At 41.1% G+C, this 21913-nt stretch overlaps 1 protein-coding gene across 3 annotated transcripts; it reads left to right on the forward strand.

Annotated features, from left to right (window-relative positions):
• Positions 1-899: 899 nt before the first annotated feature.
• MFSD11 (major facilitator superfamily domain containing 11) lies at positions 900-20564 on the forward strand. Of its 3 annotated transcripts, none has more exons than XM_079966138.1 (14): positions 900-1296; positions 1455-1627; positions 3650-3705; positions 5203-5310; positions 5834-5913; positions 8345-8441; positions 11184-11242; positions 11945-12089; positions 13144-13184; positions 13980-14045; positions 15444-15569; positions 17152-17326; positions 17922-18057; positions 19032-20564. In XM_079966138.1, the coding sequence occupies exons 2-14, from the start codon at positions 1532-1534 to the stop codon at positions 19194-19196; spliced, it is 1350 nt and encodes a 449-aa protein (XP_079822264.1). In that variant the 5' UTR covers positions 900-1296; positions 1455-1531; the 3' UTR covers positions 19197-20564. The 3 variants fall into 3 exon arrangements, with proteins under 3 accessions (XP_079822264.1, XP_079822266.1, XP_079822265.1); XM_079966139.1 differs by lacking the exon at positions 900-1296 and adding an exon at positions 1778-1950 and having other exon boundaries at positions 1476-1627; XM_079966140.1 differs by lacking the exons at positions 900-1296; positions 3650-3705 and having other exon boundaries at positions 1470-1627.
• The last annotated feature ends 1349 nt before the right edge of the window (positions 20565-21913 follow it).

The raw sequence follows: 21913 nt of genomic DNA on the forward strand, positions 1-21913 counted from the left end.
GTAGTGCTCCCAAATGGAATATCTTTTTCTTGGGGCAATGCACTAGTGAGTTAATAAGGCACCCCTTTTGGGTTTGGCTATGAACAAAAATAGTGTTTGGCTACTTGATTCCACAAGTGAAATGTTTAGCTGACAAAATTCTGAAATATTAGAGGTCATCACTCTGATTTATGAAATGATGGTAAGGTAAAGGTAAAGGGACCCCTGACCATTATGTCCATTCGTGACTGACTCTGGGGTTGTGGTGCTCATCTCGCTTTACTGGCCAAGGGAGCTGGCGTAGAGCTTCCGCGTCATGTGGCCAGCATGACTAAGCCGCTTCTGGCAAACCAGAGCAGTGCACGGAAACGTTTACCTTCCCGCCGGAGTGGTACCTATTTATCAACTTGCACTTTGACATGCTTTCGAACTGCTAGGTTGGCAAGAGCAGGGACCAAGCAGCGGGAGCTCACCCCACCGCAGGGATTCGAACTGCCAACCTTCTGATCGGCAAGTCCTAGGCTCTGTGGTTTAACCCACAGTACCACCCGCATCCCTGAAATCATGGTAGAAGCATCTAAAAACAATGCCTCCCAACCTTTTTATACACCAGCAATATATTGCCCACATTCCAAACATACCCCTGAACCAGAATGTATCACCACCTAATCTGTTGCGCCTCATTGTCACCAAAAAGCTGCATGGGAATGTGCAACGGTTAATTAAAAAAGTGGTTTCCTTGTGTGATGGAAGAATAAAGTAATAGAAATTATTACTGTGTTAACAGTACACGTTATATCCGAGTAATTCACATTCTAGTACATTATGGAGAAAGTAAATTAAACACTGACACACATAACTTGAATGCCCAATTAAGTAAATGATACTTAGATATCTTACCTCTTTTTACCACTCATTGAGATTATATAAATATATGAAGCAGAAATGAATGTTTTTTAAAGCGAGTCAACAATTCCTCATTAAATGTATCATTTAAACAACCAAGCAAGTCCTTTGCATGCTTGCCTTTTCTGTGTTGACTAAGAATGGAACATTCAGAACTGCATTTCCCAGAATTCATCAGGGCTTTCTTCCTTTTGGTCAGCTGACCTGACTTCTGTACTGCTCTTTAGTTCCTGTCCAGCATGAACTGAATGCTCTCTCTGCAGGAGTTCCCTTTGTCACCACGTGATTTAAAATCTCTGGGCCAAAAACTGACTCAGAAGATATGATGAGGAAGTAAAATGTCAAAGATCATCAGCTGAGGCAGAATGCTTCATCTTTTGGGAGAGCCTGCTGTTGTTCACTGTGTGAAAGGTAGTATTTTCATTCCTGTTGCTTGGAGATTTTTCTCTACTATTAATTTGCTTAGCTACAGTTGTACATGATTTCCCTTCATTTGTCAGAATATATCTGTCGATGCCACAGTCAGTTTTACATATACGCTTATTGTGGTATTTGTGTTGTCTTGACAGATTTTTTTTAAAAAGAAGCTTCAAGGGTAGTGACCCTGCCCCAACTTCAGCCAGAAAGCTTTTTGAGGAAACACAAAATGAATCCTGAGACAAAAAAGCTGTTGAACATCATTGTTCTAGGAACAGCCTTTATGTTTATGTTCACTGCTTTCCAAACATGTGGAAATGTTGCGGTAAGTGAAAATCTAAGCCTACCCCTTCCTACCTTCCTCTGAATGCATCCCTTTCCTTTCTTCATGGTGCTTCAGTCTGGTTATAATGTTTTGGGGCTTCAAGCACATGTAATGTGATAACTCTAGTTTTGTTTCTTCTAATCTCTCTAGATTTAGAAATATTTCTGAAGCTATCTACTGCTTTTAGTGAACACAGAAAATGATTAGGGCTGGAATCCTAGCCTCATTGCCTGCAAGGATAATAGATCTCAATGAGCTTTCAAGTGAAAAAGCATGTGATTCCCAACACTGTCCTGTGTAGCATTCATATGATCTTTCAGGACGTAATGCTGAGGCATAATAATCTTTACTCTGTCTCTGTGTGTGTTCGTGTCTGTGTGAATGCAAGGCAGAATAATACCAATTCTATAGCCCTGTCAGGACTGATATATATATCCCCCCCCAAAATATTGCAGGAGCATGCCAGAGGATCATGCCAAGAGCATCCCAGACACTTGGGATTCATCCCAATATTCCTCTCCAAAAACCACTGGGGAGGAGCCATGTCAGTGGCCTTTTTAGTGGGAACCAGGGGAAAGGTTCTGGGGGTGGATGCCCCCCTCTGAGGATGGACCTCTCTCTTTGGCCAAGGAAAGGAAGATCTGCAAATTCCTATGGCCCTGGGACACCCTCCCATGGACTATAGGATTGTATTCTTAACTGCCAGCACTTGCACATCTCTTTTATAGAGAGAAACCCATGCCTCTAGATGTTGTTGGAGCACAGTTCCTACCACCCTGTCTATTAGCTATGCTGAGGCTAATGGGAGAAGGATTCTAACAACATTAGGAGGTTACCATGTTGCCCATCCCTTTGTGTGAAATTCCTTTTTTATCATTCCACCTCGCCCCAATCCCATATATGAGGTTTCCTGGGTATAAGGGGTAGAATTCAATGTAGTGCTAATGAAGCATACATAGACACAACATGGTCCAGTCTCCCAGCACGACATAATAATAATAATATAATAATAATTTATTATTTATACCCCGCCCATCTGGCTGGGCCTCCCCAGCCACTCTGGGCGGCTTCCATAGAAACCAAAAATACAGTAAAATATCACACGTTAAAAACTTCCCTGAACAGGGCTGCCTTAAGATGTCTTCTGAATGTCAGGTAGTTGTTTATCGCTTTGACATCTGCTGGAAGGGCGTTCCACAGGGCAGGCGCCACTACCGAGAAGGCCCTCTGCCTGGTTCCCTGTAGCTTTGCTTCTCGCAATGAGGGAACCGCCAGAAGGCCCTCGGCGCTGGACCTCAGCGTCCGGGCAGAATGATAGGGGTGGAGACGCTCCTTCAGACACCCCCCATGTACCCCCTAAACCAGTTCTGGGCTTTCATCCAACCCTCCAGAGCAGATTTTGGGCTGGCTGGCAGGCATTTGGGGGGAGGATGGAGGGAATTTCTGTTGTGCAATAATATCTTGTTCCAAGCATGCAGTATCAATCCTGTCCTCAATAAGCAGGAGTGTGAGAGAGTTATTCCCTTCCTAGTTCCCTGTGGATTATACGTAATCAGAGACACTTCCCACTCACTAGTTAGAATGTTCCATTGCAATCTCATTAGTGTTACCTGTTCAAATGTAGGTTTCAGAACATCTGTTTGTGAAAGTAAAGTGTAGTTTTGCCTTCAGGAGAAGGGGAGAGAAAAACACTCAGGGAGGTCAGAAAACTGATGTGCAAAACTCTTAACTTACTCAGGCTATCAACTTTCCTTTGCATCCTTGCTTTCTGTGTTGCAATATTAGTGATTATGAAAACCTGTGTTCACGTGCTGAATGAGTCAGTGCCTATATCAGTGAAAGGAGTATTACAATAGCAACTACCACCTAATTCAAGGTGTTGCTTTGAAGTTTAATTAGTGTTTTAATTACTGTTAATCTGTAGTTTGATTTCTAGTTCTGTTAGGTATCTCAAGTATTTATCATTTAAAAAAAAATTTAGATACCATATTTTAATCTTTTTAAAAAATTCTTTCCGTACAGCAAACCGTCATCACAAATTTAAATCACACTGATTTCCATGGCAGTGGCTATACAAGGTACTCTTCACTGATACCTTTCTCTTTTTGTTGCTTTTGAGTTGCACTATGTGCTGGGTTCAGACATAATGGAAAACAATCATTCTCCCTATCAATACTCTGAGTTCCTCCTCCTTTTTTTTTTGGAGGTCCCAAACAGAGTTTCAGAGCTAAGCATTTCAAGCTAAACAGCTAATGTAGTGCGTCAGAATGCTAGTCCCCATCTGCAAAGCAGTGAAAAAAGTGCATGAAGAAAACGAGACTTGCACCAAAGTGTCAAAAAATAGAAACCCCTTCATTTTGCCCCCCTTATGTGCATGCCTCTTGTGGGGGAAGGGGTGAGAAGGCAAGCCGGTGTCTAACTCAATTTTCCCCTGTCCATTTCACTGACTCATAAGGATTTATGTAAATAAATTGCTGATATCCCGCAAAACAAACTCTGCTCATTACACAGAAGTTATCTGTCTCTTCCAAAGTTGAAAGTCCTTAACAAAGAATGTGTTAAAAACACCCAGAAAAAAGTAAGGATTAGCCTCTGGATAAGAAGTTACAATGTGCTGACAGCATTTCAGCTTAAGATACAAATGATACATTCCTAATTATTTTCATTTCATAGTGTGAGGTAATTGCTAAAATACAGTAACTCAAAATTATGTAAAAATGCATATACAGTGGTACCTCAGTTTAAGAACAGCCCTGTTTACGAACTATTCGGTTTACGAACTCCGCAAAACCGGAAGTAGTGTCCTTGTTTGCAAACTTTAACTTGATCTATGAACGGAAGCCGAACGGTAGAAGGGCACCAGCGGCGGGAGGCCTTATTAGGGAAAGCGCGCCTCGATTTAAGAACAGATTTCTGGAATGGATTATGTTTGTAAACCGAGGTACCACTATATCTGCTTGTTTTGTGAAATGTATTTTGCTTCCATAATTGAGCTCTCCCAATTTATAATGTTTTGATCCAAGCCATGGAAGGGAAGAACAATGAAAATGGCTAAAATAATAATTAATAATAATAAATCCTTTGTCTACTAATGGCTAAATCCAATTTGTCATTGGATATGTGTGAATACAACTTCCTATGTGTCCTGTTTTGTGTTGTTTTTGTAGAGGGACCTACAAATTGATTGGATTGGATCTGGCATAACACAGGCATACAGTCCTGTGTTAATTAATAGATACAGTTGAGGAAGGCAAATAATGGCCAAACTGGACATTATATAACTGACCAAACTAAACCTCCTGATGTATATTCTGCTCCAGTTCACACTAAATGCATTACTTCTGGTAAATGAGCCACCATAGCTACTAGAGGGCCATGAAAATTTGTGTCCTAGGCTTTTTAGACTCATCTACCCATGTACTATCTGAAACCAAAGTGGCACATTGGTTGCCATATGTGAAATAAGTTGGCATTATTTTCATCTCTCCTACCCCACTATTCATATATTTAAAAACTCTGAAATGACATTGAACGGTATCCTAATATTTATTAATAATTAGTGTTACTTTCCGCAGCATGGCTGTTATTTATGGGGTGTTTTCGGCATCCAATCTTATCTCGCCTTCGGTGGTTGCCATCATAGGACCGCAGTTGTCCATGTTTGTTAGTGGTATCTTTTACAGGTAAGTCAAAATACATAAGCCCTTGATGTTTCCTTCTGGCTGTCTACCTTTTATTCATCTACCTTTGGAAGGCTTATTTTCCTCATGTGCAGCATCAGCAGGTGAGGAACTGAGGAGCATGGGATAGTGGTTAGTCTGTTGGCTTTGGACACAGGATGTACAAGTTAAAATCCCTGTAGAATCATGAATCTTGCTTGGAAGCCCTGATCAAGTCATCTTCTCACAGCTTAAATCGAGCACTCGGGGTTGCTGTGAGGCTAATATTTTAATATTTTTAATTTTTTAATATTTTAAATTGAGCTTCTTGGAGTGGGGTACAGTGTAAGAAAATAATGGTTGTTAGATTACATGATTGAAACAGCATGTCATGATGTGCTTTGGTGATATGTAAAACTTTCAGACATATTGAGCTGCAGTATTTTTTGCAGTTGGAGTAAGAAATTGACTTTAATATAATATAAAGTATTGCAGTTGTAGCATCAGCAATTTTAAAACTGAATCCCATACATTGCCATCTTTTCAGCATATATATTGCCGTTTTTATCCAGCCTTCTACTTGGAGCTTCTACACAGCCTCTGTTTTCCTTGGAATAGCAGCTGCTGGTAAGCCTTTTTCCACCACGCCTTGGTTCTCATGGAATTTTAAAGCATAGTTTAGTTTAGGCATAGGCAAACCTGGCCCTCCAGATGTTTTGGGACCACAACTCCCATCATCCCTAGCTAACAGGACCAGTGGTCAGGGATGATGGCAGTTGTAGTCCCAAAACACCTGGAGGGCCAAGTTTGCCTATGCCTGGTTTAGTGCTAAGTTGGTGAGGCTTCATGAGCCCAAGCAAAGCGTTTGGCTTGCGTACTTCTCCCTGCCTCTCGCAAACAGTTTGTGAGTTTTGCTTTCAAAGAATATTGGCTAACTGTTGGCAGTGAATCAGGGATTCTGGTTTAAAATAAAAGTGGTTTGTTAAACAACCCAACTTCATAACTTATGGTTGGAAGTTGGCTTGTATCGAAACTGACCAGAGCTTGTTTTAATCCAGGGTCCCAGGTTTGTGTGCAATGTTTAGCCAAGATTTTTTAAAACTGAAGCTAAGCTTGGCAGAACTCCTCCTGACTGTGCAGGAGAGATGAGGTAGGAGCATGCTAGCCCAGCAGCTCACTCAGGCTCTGGGAGGCTCACCTGTGTAGCACTAAACTATGGTTTGAACGAAATGTGTGAATGAAGCCTTTCTGTATGCTGTTCCCAACTTTGTATCAGAAAGATCTAGGAATGTTTAGGTTGGACTTGGGTTCTTGGTAGGATCTTGCGATCGAGGCCAAGATGCCCAGAGCATATATTCTAGGCACATAATGTGCCCTTTGGAATTGTTGATTTTTTTTTCAGCTTCCCCATCTTCCAAATGACAACTTTGCTTTTGAAACTCCTTTCAGTTTAAAAAGAGATGTGCTATGTAGCATGAGGATATCTTGTTTGAGATGACAAAGTCCAAAGCTCCTTTGGACATGGAGAAGACCTACGTGTGGTTTTTGAATCCAAACTTTAGCGTTTATATTTTTAAAAAGCTCTTTAGTGTCCCCACTTCTCTAGTAATGATAGTTGTAAAGAAACATTAGAGAACTTTTATACCTGCTAGTTTGGAGCTGGAAGAAGAATGAATGAAAACAAAGCTGAATGTAAAAGATCCCCAAAATTATTCTGTTAGCAAATCTCTTGATTTCTTAAGCTCCGCCTTTAAAAATTAAAAGAAGTTTGTGATTCTTGATGTTCCAACTTAGTAGGAATCCTAAAATCTAGGCGAGATGTTATATTAAATGTGTCACATGTTACGTGTTTCTTTTTGAATTGCTAACAGCTAGTGTGTGGATTTTTAGTTTTTTTAACAGTCGCATCAGGGGAAGAAAGGGCTAAGCTCCCTCTCCTTGGCACCATGGTCTCAACAAGTTCTCTGTGCCTCTGATTTTGAATTAAGATGCAAAAGGCATAAGAACAAGTGACATGGCTAGTTTGGCTTTAAGCACGCGACAGTACGTTTGTTTCATTTTTACAGCTCAAGCTGAGAATTATCAAGTTGGTATATCTTGAAAACGAAATATTTACACAAAGCATACACTCAGGCATGGATATGGTTTGTATGAAAGGTTCCCACAGGAATTATTATTATTATTATTATTATTATTATTATTATTATTATTATTATACTATTATTATTCCCTTAGGCTGCAAACCTAACACATTATCTAGAAAGCAAGCCCAGTTGAATTTAGAGAGATTTACTTAGGATCACCATGTTCAAAGTAGGTAGCATTATAATTAACTTGGGTTTTTTTGCTGTGTCATTTGGAGATGCCCTGAAGTGGTACTCAAAGTCCAGATTAGAAATATGACCGTAGCTGAAGTGGCATCCACTCTGAAAGTCATACCTTATGCATCTTAAAAAGTATATATGATTCAGATTTGTTGCTGCCGGCAGCCTGTGATAAATCAGAAACTAACCCTTAGTGCCGCAGAGGCTGGCTGCGTTGCCAGCAAGTGGAGAAATGCCTAGAATACCTTCTAGTAATGTTTTATGTTATTTGGTATATATTAATTGTTGATGCTTGCAAGTGTGTAATTATTTTCACATTTTGAAGCTGGGTGATAAATGTTGTTTCACACATGGCAACAAATTCTATTTGGTATTTGAGATTTGTTGATGCTTGCAAATGTGTCATTATTTTCACATTTTGAAGATGGAGGATAAGTGTTGTTTCACACATGGCAACAAACTCAGCAAGGAGCTGCTGCCAATTCCAGCCTTGTAGCATATGAAGTATGATATTTGTGTTTCAGACAGAACTTTGTTACATTCACGCTTGACATTTTTATTAGTACACTTAAAAACATCTTGGGTATAGTCCTAAAAATCTGTGAAGTGGCCCAAATAGGCATCTTAAAAATACTAACTACCCTGGGCCCACAGACACAAGACACATATAAAGTGTCAGCAAATCCTAGATAACTTTCTTTCCTTGTTTACCTGTGTTCTGATTTAAATTTCAGTATTGTGGACTGCTCAGGGAAACTGTCTGACAATAAATTCCAACGAAAACACCATTGGCAGAAACAGTGGCATCTTCTGGGCATTACTACAATCCAGGTAGGAAACAAAATTATCACCCTTATATCTACCAAATACGATCTTGACCTCTCCCTACTTGTTGTTTTTTGTTGTTGTTGGTAAAAAGCCAATAAATATTTTGTCTGTCTATCTACCTGGCACTTGTTAGCTTTTTTAGAGAATGCTGCACTTGTGTCATTTATCACCAAATGTCTAGTTTTATGAATTCTGTCTCTTCTGAAATATCCGTAGTTAATTGGAACAAAAAAATTGCAGTTCAGTAGCAATTCTGTGCTCACTCATTTTCTTCCAAGAAAATATGGCTAGGATTGGGTTGAATAACAGCTTCCAGACAACTCTGTGTTCCAAAATGCTTATTTAGAAATGGTCTTCTATATTGGAAGGAGTACTTTGCTCTAAGGCTGTTCTGAGTCAACATCATTTCTGTGTCATGGGAAATGATCTGCCTTGTTCCTGTAGGCTAGCACTAAGAATTTCCCATGAACTTAGCTAGTGCCCTGGCATCTGAAGGGAAGTAGTCAGAAATTCAGGGAAGGCTGCAGAGTATGCTGCCTGGCTTATGTGATCAGTCTTTTATATAAGCTTTATTCCAGCCTTCCGTGACACTAGTCCACAAAACCGTTCACCTGCTGTTGTGTTCACACCTGCATATGGTTGTCACTTGCCCCTAGAAGAGGAAAATAACCAGTTTCCTTCCAGTTCATGCAAGTTTCCTTATCTGATTGACTGGAAGGCAATTCCTATTCATTTTTTAGACAACCTGCTTTATCTGGGAGGCACGCTGGCTTTGAAAAAAATTATTCTCATTCTTATATGTTGTCCATCTAACTGGGTTGTCCTAGCCACTCTAGGTGGCTTCTAGCAAAATATAAAAACACAACAAAACATCAAACATTAAAACCTTCCCTATACAGGGCTGCCTTCAGACGTTTATCTGTTTGACATCTGAAGGGAGGGCATTCCACAGGGCAAGCACCACTGTCAAGAAGGCCCTCTGCCTGGTTCTCTGTAACTTCACTTCTCGCAGTGAGGGAATTGGTAGAAGGCCTTGGAGCTGGACCTCTGTGTCTGGGCTGGGTGATGGGGGTGGAGATGCTCCCTGTTTGCTTTTTAATGAGTAGACCCCTGATTTAAATTTGTCCAACAAATGTCAAGAAGTCTTTAGAATGTTAGTTTTTAGTGTGAGTTGATATAGCGGCTAGTGGGGATTTGAATCCCCACCAGGAGGGAGTTAAAGAGTCACGGTGCCAACACTGAGAAGGTCCTGTCTATCACATGTCCCTGCCTGATTTTGTGTAGGAGTGGCACAGGAAGCAGGGGCTGTGAGGTCAGTCAAGTTCCTGTGTGAGTGGGCAGTTGCCAAGGTAACTGGTCCCTAAGCTGCCCATTAATTAATTAATTAATTAGATACCCTCAGCTTTATTTTTTTATTAATTAATTAAAAACATTTACAAACTGCTTAACGTTTTTAAAAATCTCCCAAGTGGTGTACAATATGAAACATTAATACAAAAACGCCCTATAAAACAGAACTATAAAAGGATATAAGAATAAGTAAAACAGGAATTCAGGGAATACAAACATATAAAACAGGGGCCAGTTTCATGAGTCAGGGAAAGCCTGGTCAGAAAGGTAAAGTTTTCACAAGATGTCTGAAGAAACCAATGCTTGTTGATTCATATATGGCAGAGTTTAGAGGTTTAAAGGTCATCACCAGTGGTTTAAACTGAGCCCAGAAACAAGTGCCCCCCTGGAATTAACTCTGAGATCTGGTGGTGGTGGTAGAAAATGAAGAAAGAAGAGCAATGATATAAGCAGATGCTGACAAGATCCATTCTTCTTTTGGATCAATTTTTGTGATGTAGATGTATACAGTGGTACCTCGGGTTACATACGCTTCAGGTTACAGACTCCACTAACCCAGAAATATTACCTTGGATTAAGAACTTTGCTTCAGGATGAGAACAGAAATCGTGCTTCAGCGGTGCGGCGGCAGCGGGAGGCCCCATTAGCTAAAGTGGTGCTTCAGGTTAAGAACAGTTTCAGGTTAAGAACGGACCTCCGGAATGAATTAAGTACTTAACCTGAGGTACCACTGTATCACCATTGTTGGAAGCAACTTGTTGGGTTCTTTATCCAGCCAAGAAGTATTCTTGCTTTAACTTTGTTACACTTTTTGTGTGGGTGTAGCAGGAGAACAAAGAGAACAAGCTCTTTGTTATCTTATGTTGTCCAGGTATGTTCAACTATGCCTGGAAAGCCAACATACAGTGGTGCCTCGCAAGACGAAATTAATCCGTTCCGTGAGGCTCTTCGTATAGCGGTTTTTTCGTCTTGCGAAGCAAGCCCATTGACAGCTTAACGGATTAGCGCTATTAGCGGTTTAGCGGCTTTTAGCGATCAGCTGATAAGCGGCTTAGCGGCTTAGGAAAAGGGGGGGGGAGGGGAAAAAACCCGCAGGAACTCACAAGACATTTTCGTCTTGCAAAGCAAGCCCATAGGGAAATTCGTTTTGCGAAGCACCTCCAAAACGGAAAACCCTTTCGTCTAGCGGGTTTTCCGTCTTGCGAGGCGTTCGTCTTGCGGGGCACCACTGTATTTTAACTTTTTACAAGGAAATCCTTGGGCTTGTTTCAGCTTCATTAGGATTTGCAATCTTATCTTCTGACAGTGTAAAGTAAATTGCAGTCTACATTTTTTCCCTTCTTTTGCGATTCAAGTAGCTTGCCTAACCAGTAATGTGCTTTCTTTTGTTCACAGTTTGTTTTTTGGAAATCTATATATATACTTTGCCTGGCAAGGGAAACTTCATATATCAGGTTGGTCTTTTTAATATATCCTTTTTTTTAAGGTAACCAGGTTGTGAATGAAATAATAAGGGGAAATTGCTATGTTGATGAGGGGACAAACAGAAATTTAAAAAGCAGTGGAGATAGCCACAGCTTATTTTAAACAGTATTTTAAAAGTCCTTGGAGGCTATTTTTAACTTCATGTGTAGCAGCATAATTGTAAACACTACAGTGTTTCCCTTCTGTTTGCTGTTATTTTATCATTCCAACCTCAAAAAAGCACTGCCATCCTTGAACTTCCCTCCTACATTCCTCTTGCTCTGGCTCCCAGATTCTGCAACTGAGCTCATGCCAGTTTTCACAAGCTTCGATAACGTTTTGCATTTATTTTGTCTGTGAATCAGATGTGATACATTAGCTAGAATTCACAGTCGATTTTGAAATTGAATAAAGCTCAGAATTAAAACACGCTACTGGCATGTGGTTCCCAGAAAGTTACTCAGAGGGAACTGGCCCTTGGGTTGAAAAAGGTTCCCCCCACTTCTATTGTATAGGTAACTTTGGATATAGAACTTGAGTTTCATTGATGGAGAGCTTGACTAGTACATGGGAGAGTACACCTTATTTTATATGCTGTATTTAATCACAGCACAGAAATGTCCTAGGTATAGAATGAATGGATATGCTATTGTTGGTTTATGAAGTTGACGCACACTTTTTTTCTTTCCCAGAAAACGACCGTAGGACCGTCTTCATTGCTCTGACGGTGATTAGTCTTGTGGGGACCGTTCTGTTTTTTCTCATTAGGACCCCAGAAGAATCAAATTCAGAGGAAGAAGACGCTGATGGCTCTACTGACAACCTCATAGAACGCACGTAGGTGTTTATGGCTATCTGACTCCTGAATCTGTATGCTTAGCCATTTCTACTCCTCTGTGAATAAGATAGATAACTAATTTGTATTACGAAGGATGGTTATGCACACTGTCCTCACAGGTCGCACTATATTTTTTCCATTAATCAGTTTGTTTTGGGGGGGAGTAGAGGAGTTTGTGGGAAAGACTCCACTTAGCAGTTCGAAAGCACGTCAAAGTGCAAGTGCATAAATAGGTACCACTCCGGCGAGAAGGTAAACAGCGTTTCCGTGCGCTGCTCTGGTTCACCAGAAGCGGCTTAGTCATGCTGACCACATGACCCAGAAGCTGTACGCCGGCTCCCTCGGCCAATAAAGCGAGATGAGCTCCGCAACCCCAGAGTCGGTCACGACTAGACCCAATGGTCAGGGGTCCCTTTACCTTTAATGTGACACTAATCCAGGCTAGTGTGTGGCTAAAGTAAGAATTAAGTCCTTCTGATACTTTAGGAGTTACTATAGAATGCAATAGTCATTCATCTGGGCAGCAGAAATTAACTTGGGTTTGGGTAGAAACGTAATAAACAACATAATGTCCATCCATAACATAATATCAGTAAAATACAACAATTCAGAGGCAGCTTGCTGGCTGGGGTGCAGCTGCTGCACAAGCTTCTTGGCAGGTGGGTTTGCTGTTGCGTAGTGGGAGATAGAGAAGGAGTGGTGGGGAGGTCAGCAGAGTGCATATGCACCAGCAGAGCCAACCTGGCACACCTGCCAGTGTGTTTGCACTGCACTGACCTCCCTGCCACCTTACGCTTCTCCTGTTATAAGCAGTCATGACTCACCCACCAGGAAGCTAGTGGAGTGGTTTCGCCCCAGCCGGCGAGCTCATTCTGAAATATGGCTAATAATCAAAAGCAATACATAATAAGTAGATCGTTTCTGAACAAGTTATTTCCCATATTGGTATGGTAAAATTTCTAATGCCGTTGTTGTATAAAGAATGATAATCATGACAAATTCACCATTTGTAAATTTATTTTCTCACTTTAAATAAATGTTTGTTTTAACCAGGTCTGGCCAAAGCAACATGACAAGGGCCATCGATGCATTTAGTAAGTAAAATCCCATGGAAATATTAGATTTTCCAGCATGTCAAGCCATAGTCATACATGGATGTCTCACGTTAAAAGCTCACCTCCAGGTGTTCTTTTTTATAAAAAGGACAGGCAATATGCATTATTTTCCTGTGTTGTATGATACTTCTCTTCTTGCCACCCAGACACCAATTTCCCAGGACCACAGTTAAGCTTCATTGTCTGAGATTCTTACCCCTAGCGAGGAAAATATGCTTTTAATTCCCTGTGCTAGGGGTTCCTTGAAAGTTTCATCCTTAATGGAGCATGGTGGCTGTTCTCTTAAGGGAGCAGTGGATGTGTTCTCCGTGGGGTAAGGGGAATTGAAAGATGGTTTGCCTAATATTAGCATCAGGATTACTACATTCAGTGTAATGTGGTTTGTTTCAGATATGAAGTAGGCAGGAAGGGAGGCTCTTAAGGTTTCTTCTCCTGCCTAGGAAGCTGCCTTCTTCTGACCATTGATCCATCTAGCTCAGTATTTTCCACCCCCACCTGGAGACCCCTACCTGGATTGAACCTGGGGCCTTCTACATACAAGTAGCTGCTCTACCAGTGAGCAATGGTTTAGGCTCACAAAGCTGGAATCTGTCACCCTTTTGTCTTCTTAAGCCCTATAGTTTTGTGTTCCTGTATTAATTCAGAAGTCGTCATTATGATTGTGGGAGGGGATAACATACTTCAGTCCATTCCATTTCCTCCCACTTTAATTCAGCATCCAGCGAGGATCCTCATGGTGTGCATGTGCGTATTTTAATTGTGGCTTCTTTGCAGAAAGATCCATCAAGCTGTGTGTCACAAAAGAGATTCTGCTGCTTAGCATCACAACGGCCTATACAGGTAACTGGACGGGGATAGAATCACTAGCCTTAGGAGTTTGCATGGGACTTTTCTTTTGCCCAGACTGACTTTCTTACTGCCCATCAGTCCTATCCCAAATCCATTGCTTTTGGCTGCATCATGCAAATCCCCCAAGTGCTTTTCTTTTCCTTGTATCTCCCAAAGCATTTGTTTGTTTGAGTTTCTGCTCTCATTCTGAGCCCGTGAGCCTGTGGGAGAACCATGCACAGAGCTGAGGATTTCTTTTAAAGATTTCTCTGCATCCAAAAAAGACGACCTGCTCTTTCTAATGAACTGCCATTCATATTGCTGGCTGATGCTACTTCGGACAAAAGCCTTGGCTGCTTGGATGATTCCTTTGTACACATCTGTAGATGCTTTTTGGATTGTGGCCCTTGCCCTGCATTAAGACATTCCATTCCAGCATCTTCAGTTATCTCTTCCATCATATGTTCCTCTCTTTCTCTACCCCTGCAGCAACTTTCAGTGCTCCTCTTCCTATATCTTCCCTTTGGTAGCAGAATACTTGTGTTGCAGATTGCCATCTGGTGGTTACAGCTGAGAGTATCTGTACCTTTCATAGCCTGCAGTCTTTTTTTTTTTTTTTAATCCTTTCAGATGCGAAAGGATTTCAATTTTTTTGGGCTTTAAAATGAAAGTGGAGATTTTCAGAATTTTGCATTTATTTCGATCCCATTTTTTGCAGACCTTAGTTGACCCGATCACCACATTTTAGTATTCTTGCTTTAAACTTGGAGGCCTGTCTCAGGTTCCTTCACCAAGTTGTGTTTTGGGGGGGGTTGTCTGCAGTTCTATGGGTCGGTGGAAATTTTGGCCTATAGCAGGCTCTCAATGGGCCATGTGCCTCATTTACCTCACTTGGTTAAGATTTTTTATTATTTAATTTACGTTCTACTTTTCCTCAAAAGAAATCAAGGCATGTGGTACATATGATCCTTTTAACAATCATTATATAGAACCAGATAGCTCTGAAGTAAAATGTTTCACGAATACTTCTTGGGAGTTGTTAGTAAAACTAACACTTAGCGTTCCATAGGTACCTTGGTTGTTGTAGCTGAATCCTGCACAAACATTCTTAAAATTTAATATCGGCGCCATGGTACTTGGAATACCTTGGTGGTTTATATGGTTGGATCCTACACAGGCATTTTTGCTACCAGCTGCTTCCTCCAGATAATCACCAATGCCACCGCTGGTCAACTTGACTTGCATTGCATACAGTTATGAAAAGTTCTCCTAAAAGACCAGTGTATCATTCAGTCTACTGATATCTTTTGGCAGCTCCATGATGCAATTCTATCTTAAACTGTAGACTTTGATAAAGCTCTAACTAGGGACTTTCTCCTTCCCTTTTGTAATATTGCTGGTTTCTTCTAGGTCTGGAATTAACGTTCTTCTCTGGAGTGTATGGGACCTGTATAGGTGCTGTAAATAAATTTGGTACTGAAGAAAAAAGTCTGATTGGACTCTCTGGTATTTTTATTGGTATTGGAGAAATATTAGGTGAGTCAAAGGAACAAAGGAAATTCCTTGATGAACGTTAGGCCTTTGGTTTATCTAGCTCAGTATTGTTGACATAGAGACTCATAGCAGATCTCCAGGGTTTCAGACAGGCATCTGAAAAGGTGCTGGGGATTGAATCTGGGACCTCCTGCATGCAAGGCAGATGCCTTACCATTGCACTATGGCATCTCCCAAAACTGGATTTGAAATAGCAGGAAATAAATTTTGCCTACAGTTGTTTAATACATATATACCACATATGCCAAAATGGCTTCTATGCAGTTAAATGAGGTGGACCTGTTTTAAATGCTTATGACGTGCATTAATATAAACAGCCACAACAGTTTGTTTAATCCTCAGGAGCTAACTAAAACTATCCACACCAGTTTAATGCATCAGGAAGTTAAAGGGTAAAAAAAAAAAAAGGTAAAGGAGCCCTGGATGGTAAAGTCCGGTCAAAGGTGACTGTGGGGTTGCGGCGCTCATCTCGCTTTCAGGCCGAGGGATCCTGCGTTTATCCACAGACAGCTTTCTGGGTCATGTGGCCAGCATGACTAAACCGCTTCTGGCACAACGGGACACTGTGACGGAAGTCAGAGTGCATGGAAACGCCATTTACCTTCCTGCCGCAGCAGTGCCTGTTTATCTACCTGCACTGGCATGCCTTTGAACTGCTAGGTTGGCAGAAGATCAGGAAGTTAATACTTATTTATAGTGGTGATGGAGTAGCAGCAGTGTTTTGCTCATTTTAGACTATGCAAACTCTGCAGTATAGGACTTCTGACAGCCAAGGCAAACAGCTGTTGGGTATAAAAAGCAGATTGCCTTTTTGGCCGTTGGAGCCAGCAATGTTTGTGACATAATTAGTCCTAGTTCTCAGAAATAGCAGTAAACCATTGAAGCGTACCACTTTAGACTGCAGATATAGACTTACACGAGTGAATATGTTTCTGTGAAAGAAAGAAAAACAACCCTTGGCCTAACAGACTAGGTTCCAGGGAGAAGGATACAAGCTTAGTCCTTTTCCTGACATGCTAGCGTTTTCTTTACAGGAATGTTTATTTAACCGAGGTGGAGGTATGGAGGAGTATGTGAGTTCCTATCCTCTTGAGGTCTCAAGTGATACAGTGGTGACACAGTTTACCTCCTGATTTGCTCTTGTGAGAGGCCAGGCCACAGTTTCCACTTGTGGATCAGGTAGTGATGCTGTGTGGCGGAGAGACTTTGCCATAGTCAGTCATCTGGTGGGGGTTTGCTTCTACCCTCCCACAGTGTTGCCTGCTTTCTAGCATGTTGGACAGTGGGTAGAACCACCACCGCAAGGCATAACGCTCAGGATGGAAGTTGCCTCTGCTGGATTTTCTGGAATCTCTCCTTCCTACTCAGCCTCCCAAGCCAGAGAACACACAATTTAGCAGGATCCTCTCATCCTTTAGTGAGGCTTTTTAGGGGTGGGATGGGATGCTGTTGAGCAGAGCAGGGGTCAAATAAGTCCATTTCCACCAGTCCCTTACATGACATACTAGGGAAGTGATTTAACCCTGTTTTCTTGCTCACAATAATGATACATTCTCTATTACAGGTGGAGGAATCTTTGGCCTTCTGAGCAAAAACAACCGTTTTGGCAGGAACCCAGTGGTGATGTTAGGCATTGTGGTCCATTTTGTAGCCTTCTATTTGATTTTCTACAACATGCCAAACGATGCGCCCATTGCCTCCATCCATGGCACAGACAGCATAGCATTCATGGAACCAAGGTACGAGTTACTTTACTTCTCATGACCAGACAGATCCGGTTTACACAGGGTGCTAAGCCAAACCATTGCTTAATATGAACAGGCAACATGTTGGTTACAGGACCAAGGATAATGGCTGAGGTGCCATTCTCCTCCTTCCTTTTCTGCTGTTGCGCTATCTGGGGCCAAGTCATGGACTGTCTTACTGTGATGGCCAAACTTGGGCTCATGGTTTCTCTTGCTCCAGACAAACCATGAACTGTAAACGTAAGATTTGCTCTTGGTTTACCACTCATAGTTTATCTGGGGAAGACAAACCATAAGCCTAGGTTTGGATGGAATGCTAAGTCAAAGAATATTTAAAACATTAAATAATATGGGCAAAGTGCCTTTGACATATTTAATTGCAATGCAGAAATGGCTGAAACAAGAATTCTCAAAACGAAGCAGCTCTTTGGTAACAATCTGGACCTTGCCATTTTTTTCTCCATTATTTCTCCGTAAACTTAAGACAAAAATAATATGAATGGTAGGACTGTACCTGATTTTCTATTCATAGTTGTGTATATTTTTATTAGTTACAGTATGGTTAATGTTGGCATCTCTTTATTTTCAGCAAAGAAGTGGCAATTTTCTGCAGCTTCTTACTGGGTCTAGGTGATAGCTGTTTCAACACTCAACTCCTCAGTATTTTGGGATTCCTGTACTCAGAAGACAGTGCACCTGCCTTTGCAGTCTTTAAATTCATCCAGGTATTATTGGTTGCCAAATGTCAGAGCCCAGACATCATATAATCAGTAGTCTACTGAAATAATACAGTAGTTTATTCATTATGCAAACAAAGAGCTTTGTGTAAAATTGGAAGGAGTTTAAAAGTCATCTACTTTTGTCTAGGACACTAGGTAAGGCAAGAACATAGAAGCCTTTTCAGTAATGCAGGATGTTTGGTTAATCAAAATACATACTACAGTCCTGTGTTTAAGCCCCAGTGAAGACACTGGAATTTAATTCTGTTTAAACATAAACATGTGTGATGTGATATATTTGTGCGTCATGAAACAATGGTTAATAGAACAATTATTTTTAAAGAACAAACATTTGGAGTAGTCATAAGTGGAATACATGCATTGGTAGGTGTGCTATATAGAAAATGCTACCTTCTATCTGCAATGAATGATATTAATGGAACAATAGCATTCCATATCAGTATAAATTAAATTAAAATAGCTAAGTGGATAAAGTGGAAAAGATAGATGCAAACAATGCCATGTTCCAACTCAATCTACAAGTCACTGTGATGGCTCAGCTGGTAAAGCATGAGACCCTTAATCTCTACATTGGGCAAAAGATTCCTGCATTGCAGGGGTTGGACTAGATGACCCTCGTGGTCCCTTCCAACTCTACAGTTCTAGGAATCGGGGAGTCTCAACTTTCCTGGATTTGGTGCAGGTCAGCCATTTGTAGACGCAGTAAGGAATCTAGGAATTAGGAATGACCTTGGATCAGGAAGAGTCAAAGCTGATATGAAAGGGCATTTGATGCTAAGCTGTTCACTTTGAAATAGGCAGATTGCAGGAGAGCTAAGTAAGGCAGTTAATTAGAAAAACAACTTGGACTGGGGAATTTATGCTCTGGAAATCACAAAAAGTTGGAATGTTACTAAAGCTGAATGGCACTGAAGCCAAGTTGAAATGTCACTCACACCCTTCCTTGCTTCCCTTTTCAGTCTGTCTGTGCTGCCATCGCGTACTTCTACAGCAACTACCTGCTTCTTCAGTGGCAGCTTCTGATTATGGCCGTGGTTGGGTTCTTTGGGACACTTTCCTTCTTCACCGTGGAGTGGGAGGCCCCAGCCTTTGTGGCCAAAAACACAGATTACAGCAGCATTTGATGGAGGCAGTTTCAGCGGCCCGCGACAGTATTCACATGCAGAGACACAAGCACGTGCTCTTTAGAAAAGACTTGATAGCATCTTCTGAACACAGGGAAGACTGAACTCCAAAGTTTAAAAAGCTTACCCTCCCCTTATCAACATGTTGTGATGGGTATTGCATACTACAATGTGGAATTGTAGCCTGGTCATTGGGGCAGCGAAGCCTCTTCTTAATTATTTCCACTTGCCAAGTGCCTGCATCTTACGCTTATGCCCACCTATTTTGGAGACCCTTTATTCTTTTTAATTGCATTCCTTTTTCATTTTTTACTTGACTGTCTCTGAAGCAAACAGTAGTCTTTTCAGGACACCCCCTCCCCCCCAAGTACATGAGGATATTTTTTTCACAAGATGGAAGGCCAGTTCACTTTGTGGATTTATATGGAAATCCATGGATGGTTTCCAATGCTTTTAAAATAACCCCAGTTCCATTTTTCTCCAAATAACTCTAATGTTCTTACATTATAATGTGAATGAGCGTTGATTTTTTAAAAGAGGAGCTATATATTATGGGATAATAGCATAAGGGAATGAAATGCATTTGCACAAGCTATTTTAGCTAATTTTAGCTGAGTCTCATCAGAGGTAAAAATGATTATGTTCCAGAACCCCCATAGTCCCCGTATTCCTGTGTGCTCTGAGACTTTATATTATATTTTCTCAGGATCAAGTTTATAATGATATATGCTGCTATGAAACTCTGTAGGAAATGCACTCCAGAGACTCCCAAATACTTTACCATAGTGATCCCACAAATATTCAAATACCCTGGTGTTCTGCATGGCTTGTCACAGGCATAAAATTTCTCAGCTGCACAGGTAGGGACCTGATTAAGGAAAGTGCTGTGCTGGATTCTGGCCTCATTGTCTTACTTTACTGGCAACATCATTTGGGGAAATTTGCCACCGCAGACTTTTAATATGTTTTTTAATGCTTGCTTGGGAAGAATAAGATCTTATGAGTTTAGCATTGTCAGGATGCCAGGGAGGAACACTGCTAAGAGCAATGGCAAGAGACTCAGGGCCATTTAAAATGTTAAATCCTACAAATTGCTTACAGTGCTCTCCTGTGCTTGTTTACTCAGAAGTAGGGCTTATGCCCTAGTAACTGTTACAGATTGCAGCCTTAAAATGTAGGGAAATGTGTGAAAACCATACGTGACAATCATGGTGTCTGTGTACAGATAGTGTCTGCATGTACACAACTAGATACATTGAATTGCATACTCTGTGCTTAAAGGGATAAGTGGAAAAATGCAGTACACTAAGCCCACAACTTATGCACATTTGACTTAGGTGCATTCAGCTTTACGTGCTTGGCAATTTTTTTTTTAAAGGGAGGGGGGTATCCAGGAAAAAATACTTTGGCAATTCCACTTGCATTGCACCCAATGTGTCTTGACTATACGCAATTTTGGCATTAGACATGTTACCTGGAACAAACCCCCTATGTAAGTTGTGGGCTTACTTGGCTGACATCCTTGAGTTCATTGTCAGGAATTTGGTGAGATTACTATTAAATAAACTACCTGGGGGTTAATCACCTTTTCCAAGGGAATCATTTTCCAAGAGCATTGCTGAGAGTAAAGAGCTTATTGTTTGGGGCAATGGGTGAGGAATGAAAAGGGTGATTCTAGGTACTATGAACTTCTCAATGCAAAGCCTTGTTGAAACTGATTAGTTACTTTTAGTGGGGCTTGTGTAGATGTGCACAGTGAATTGCGTTCAGAAATTTTAAAATCGTTGCCGCAAGGTAACCCCATTGGGTAGTACCTAGTGTCGCATGAACAGGAGTTTGCTCGTGCAATGGCAGAGTCATCCTTTCCCTCTGTTTGGGGGGCTTCTCCCCTCACACTGGAGCCCTGGATGACGCAGTCTGCAGAGTGTGGTGGACCCCCTCTGGGTAGGCTTGTCAGAGGGTAGAGGGGCTGCAGGGAAAGGGAGCTTGTGCTGAGCTTCTTCAAACTGTTGGTCTGACCCCGAAGTGGAGGCTTAGGATGTCAAGGGACAAATGCCAAATGAAGCAAAAGGATTCCAGAAATAGGGCATTGGTCCCATCAGGCACTGCCTGTCTTGGAGATGAGAGACACAGCTGCCCACATACAGAACCTGGCACATCTTTTTTTAAAATCTCATTTGAGAAGAGACATCACCACCACCACCACCAAAGGTAATTAGTTTGGGTAATTAGATGTCGTTGGCATAAATTTTGCAATACACATGCCTTGCTGTCCCAGATTATTTCCATTCATGAAGTGATTTTGTGATCAGCCATTCTAGTTTATTGTCATACTTCTGTTATTTTTTTAAAAAAATGATGACTCAAAGTATTCTCATTTTTATGGCACCAGTTTTGAGAGTATTGAGAATTGTTTCATTTCTTTCTGTGATTACATCATCTGAATAAAAGTGAACCTCAACCAATACCTATATTTTGCAAATGTGCTTAGTGATTTTTGAGTTAAATCCGTGGCGTGGATTATCTGCAAAATTCCTTGCTTTTTCTGTATGGTAGAACAATTGTCTTGTCTTACGGAAAGAATTTATGACAGCCATGGTGGATGCTCCTCTTTCCTGATCATGGTGAAGAGTGTCCTTACCTTAGAATTCTTGCAAGCCATTTTATAACAATTGATACTGTTCAGAGGATTATTAAGAGCAAGCCTATATACACTT

This window comes from Podarcis cretensis, assembly GCF_951804945.1.
Source record: "Podarcis cretensis genome assembly, chromosome: 2".
NCBI classification, from domain to species: domain Eukaryota; kingdom Metazoa; phylum Chordata; class Lepidosauria; order Squamata; family Lacertidae; genus Podarcis; species Podarcis cretensis.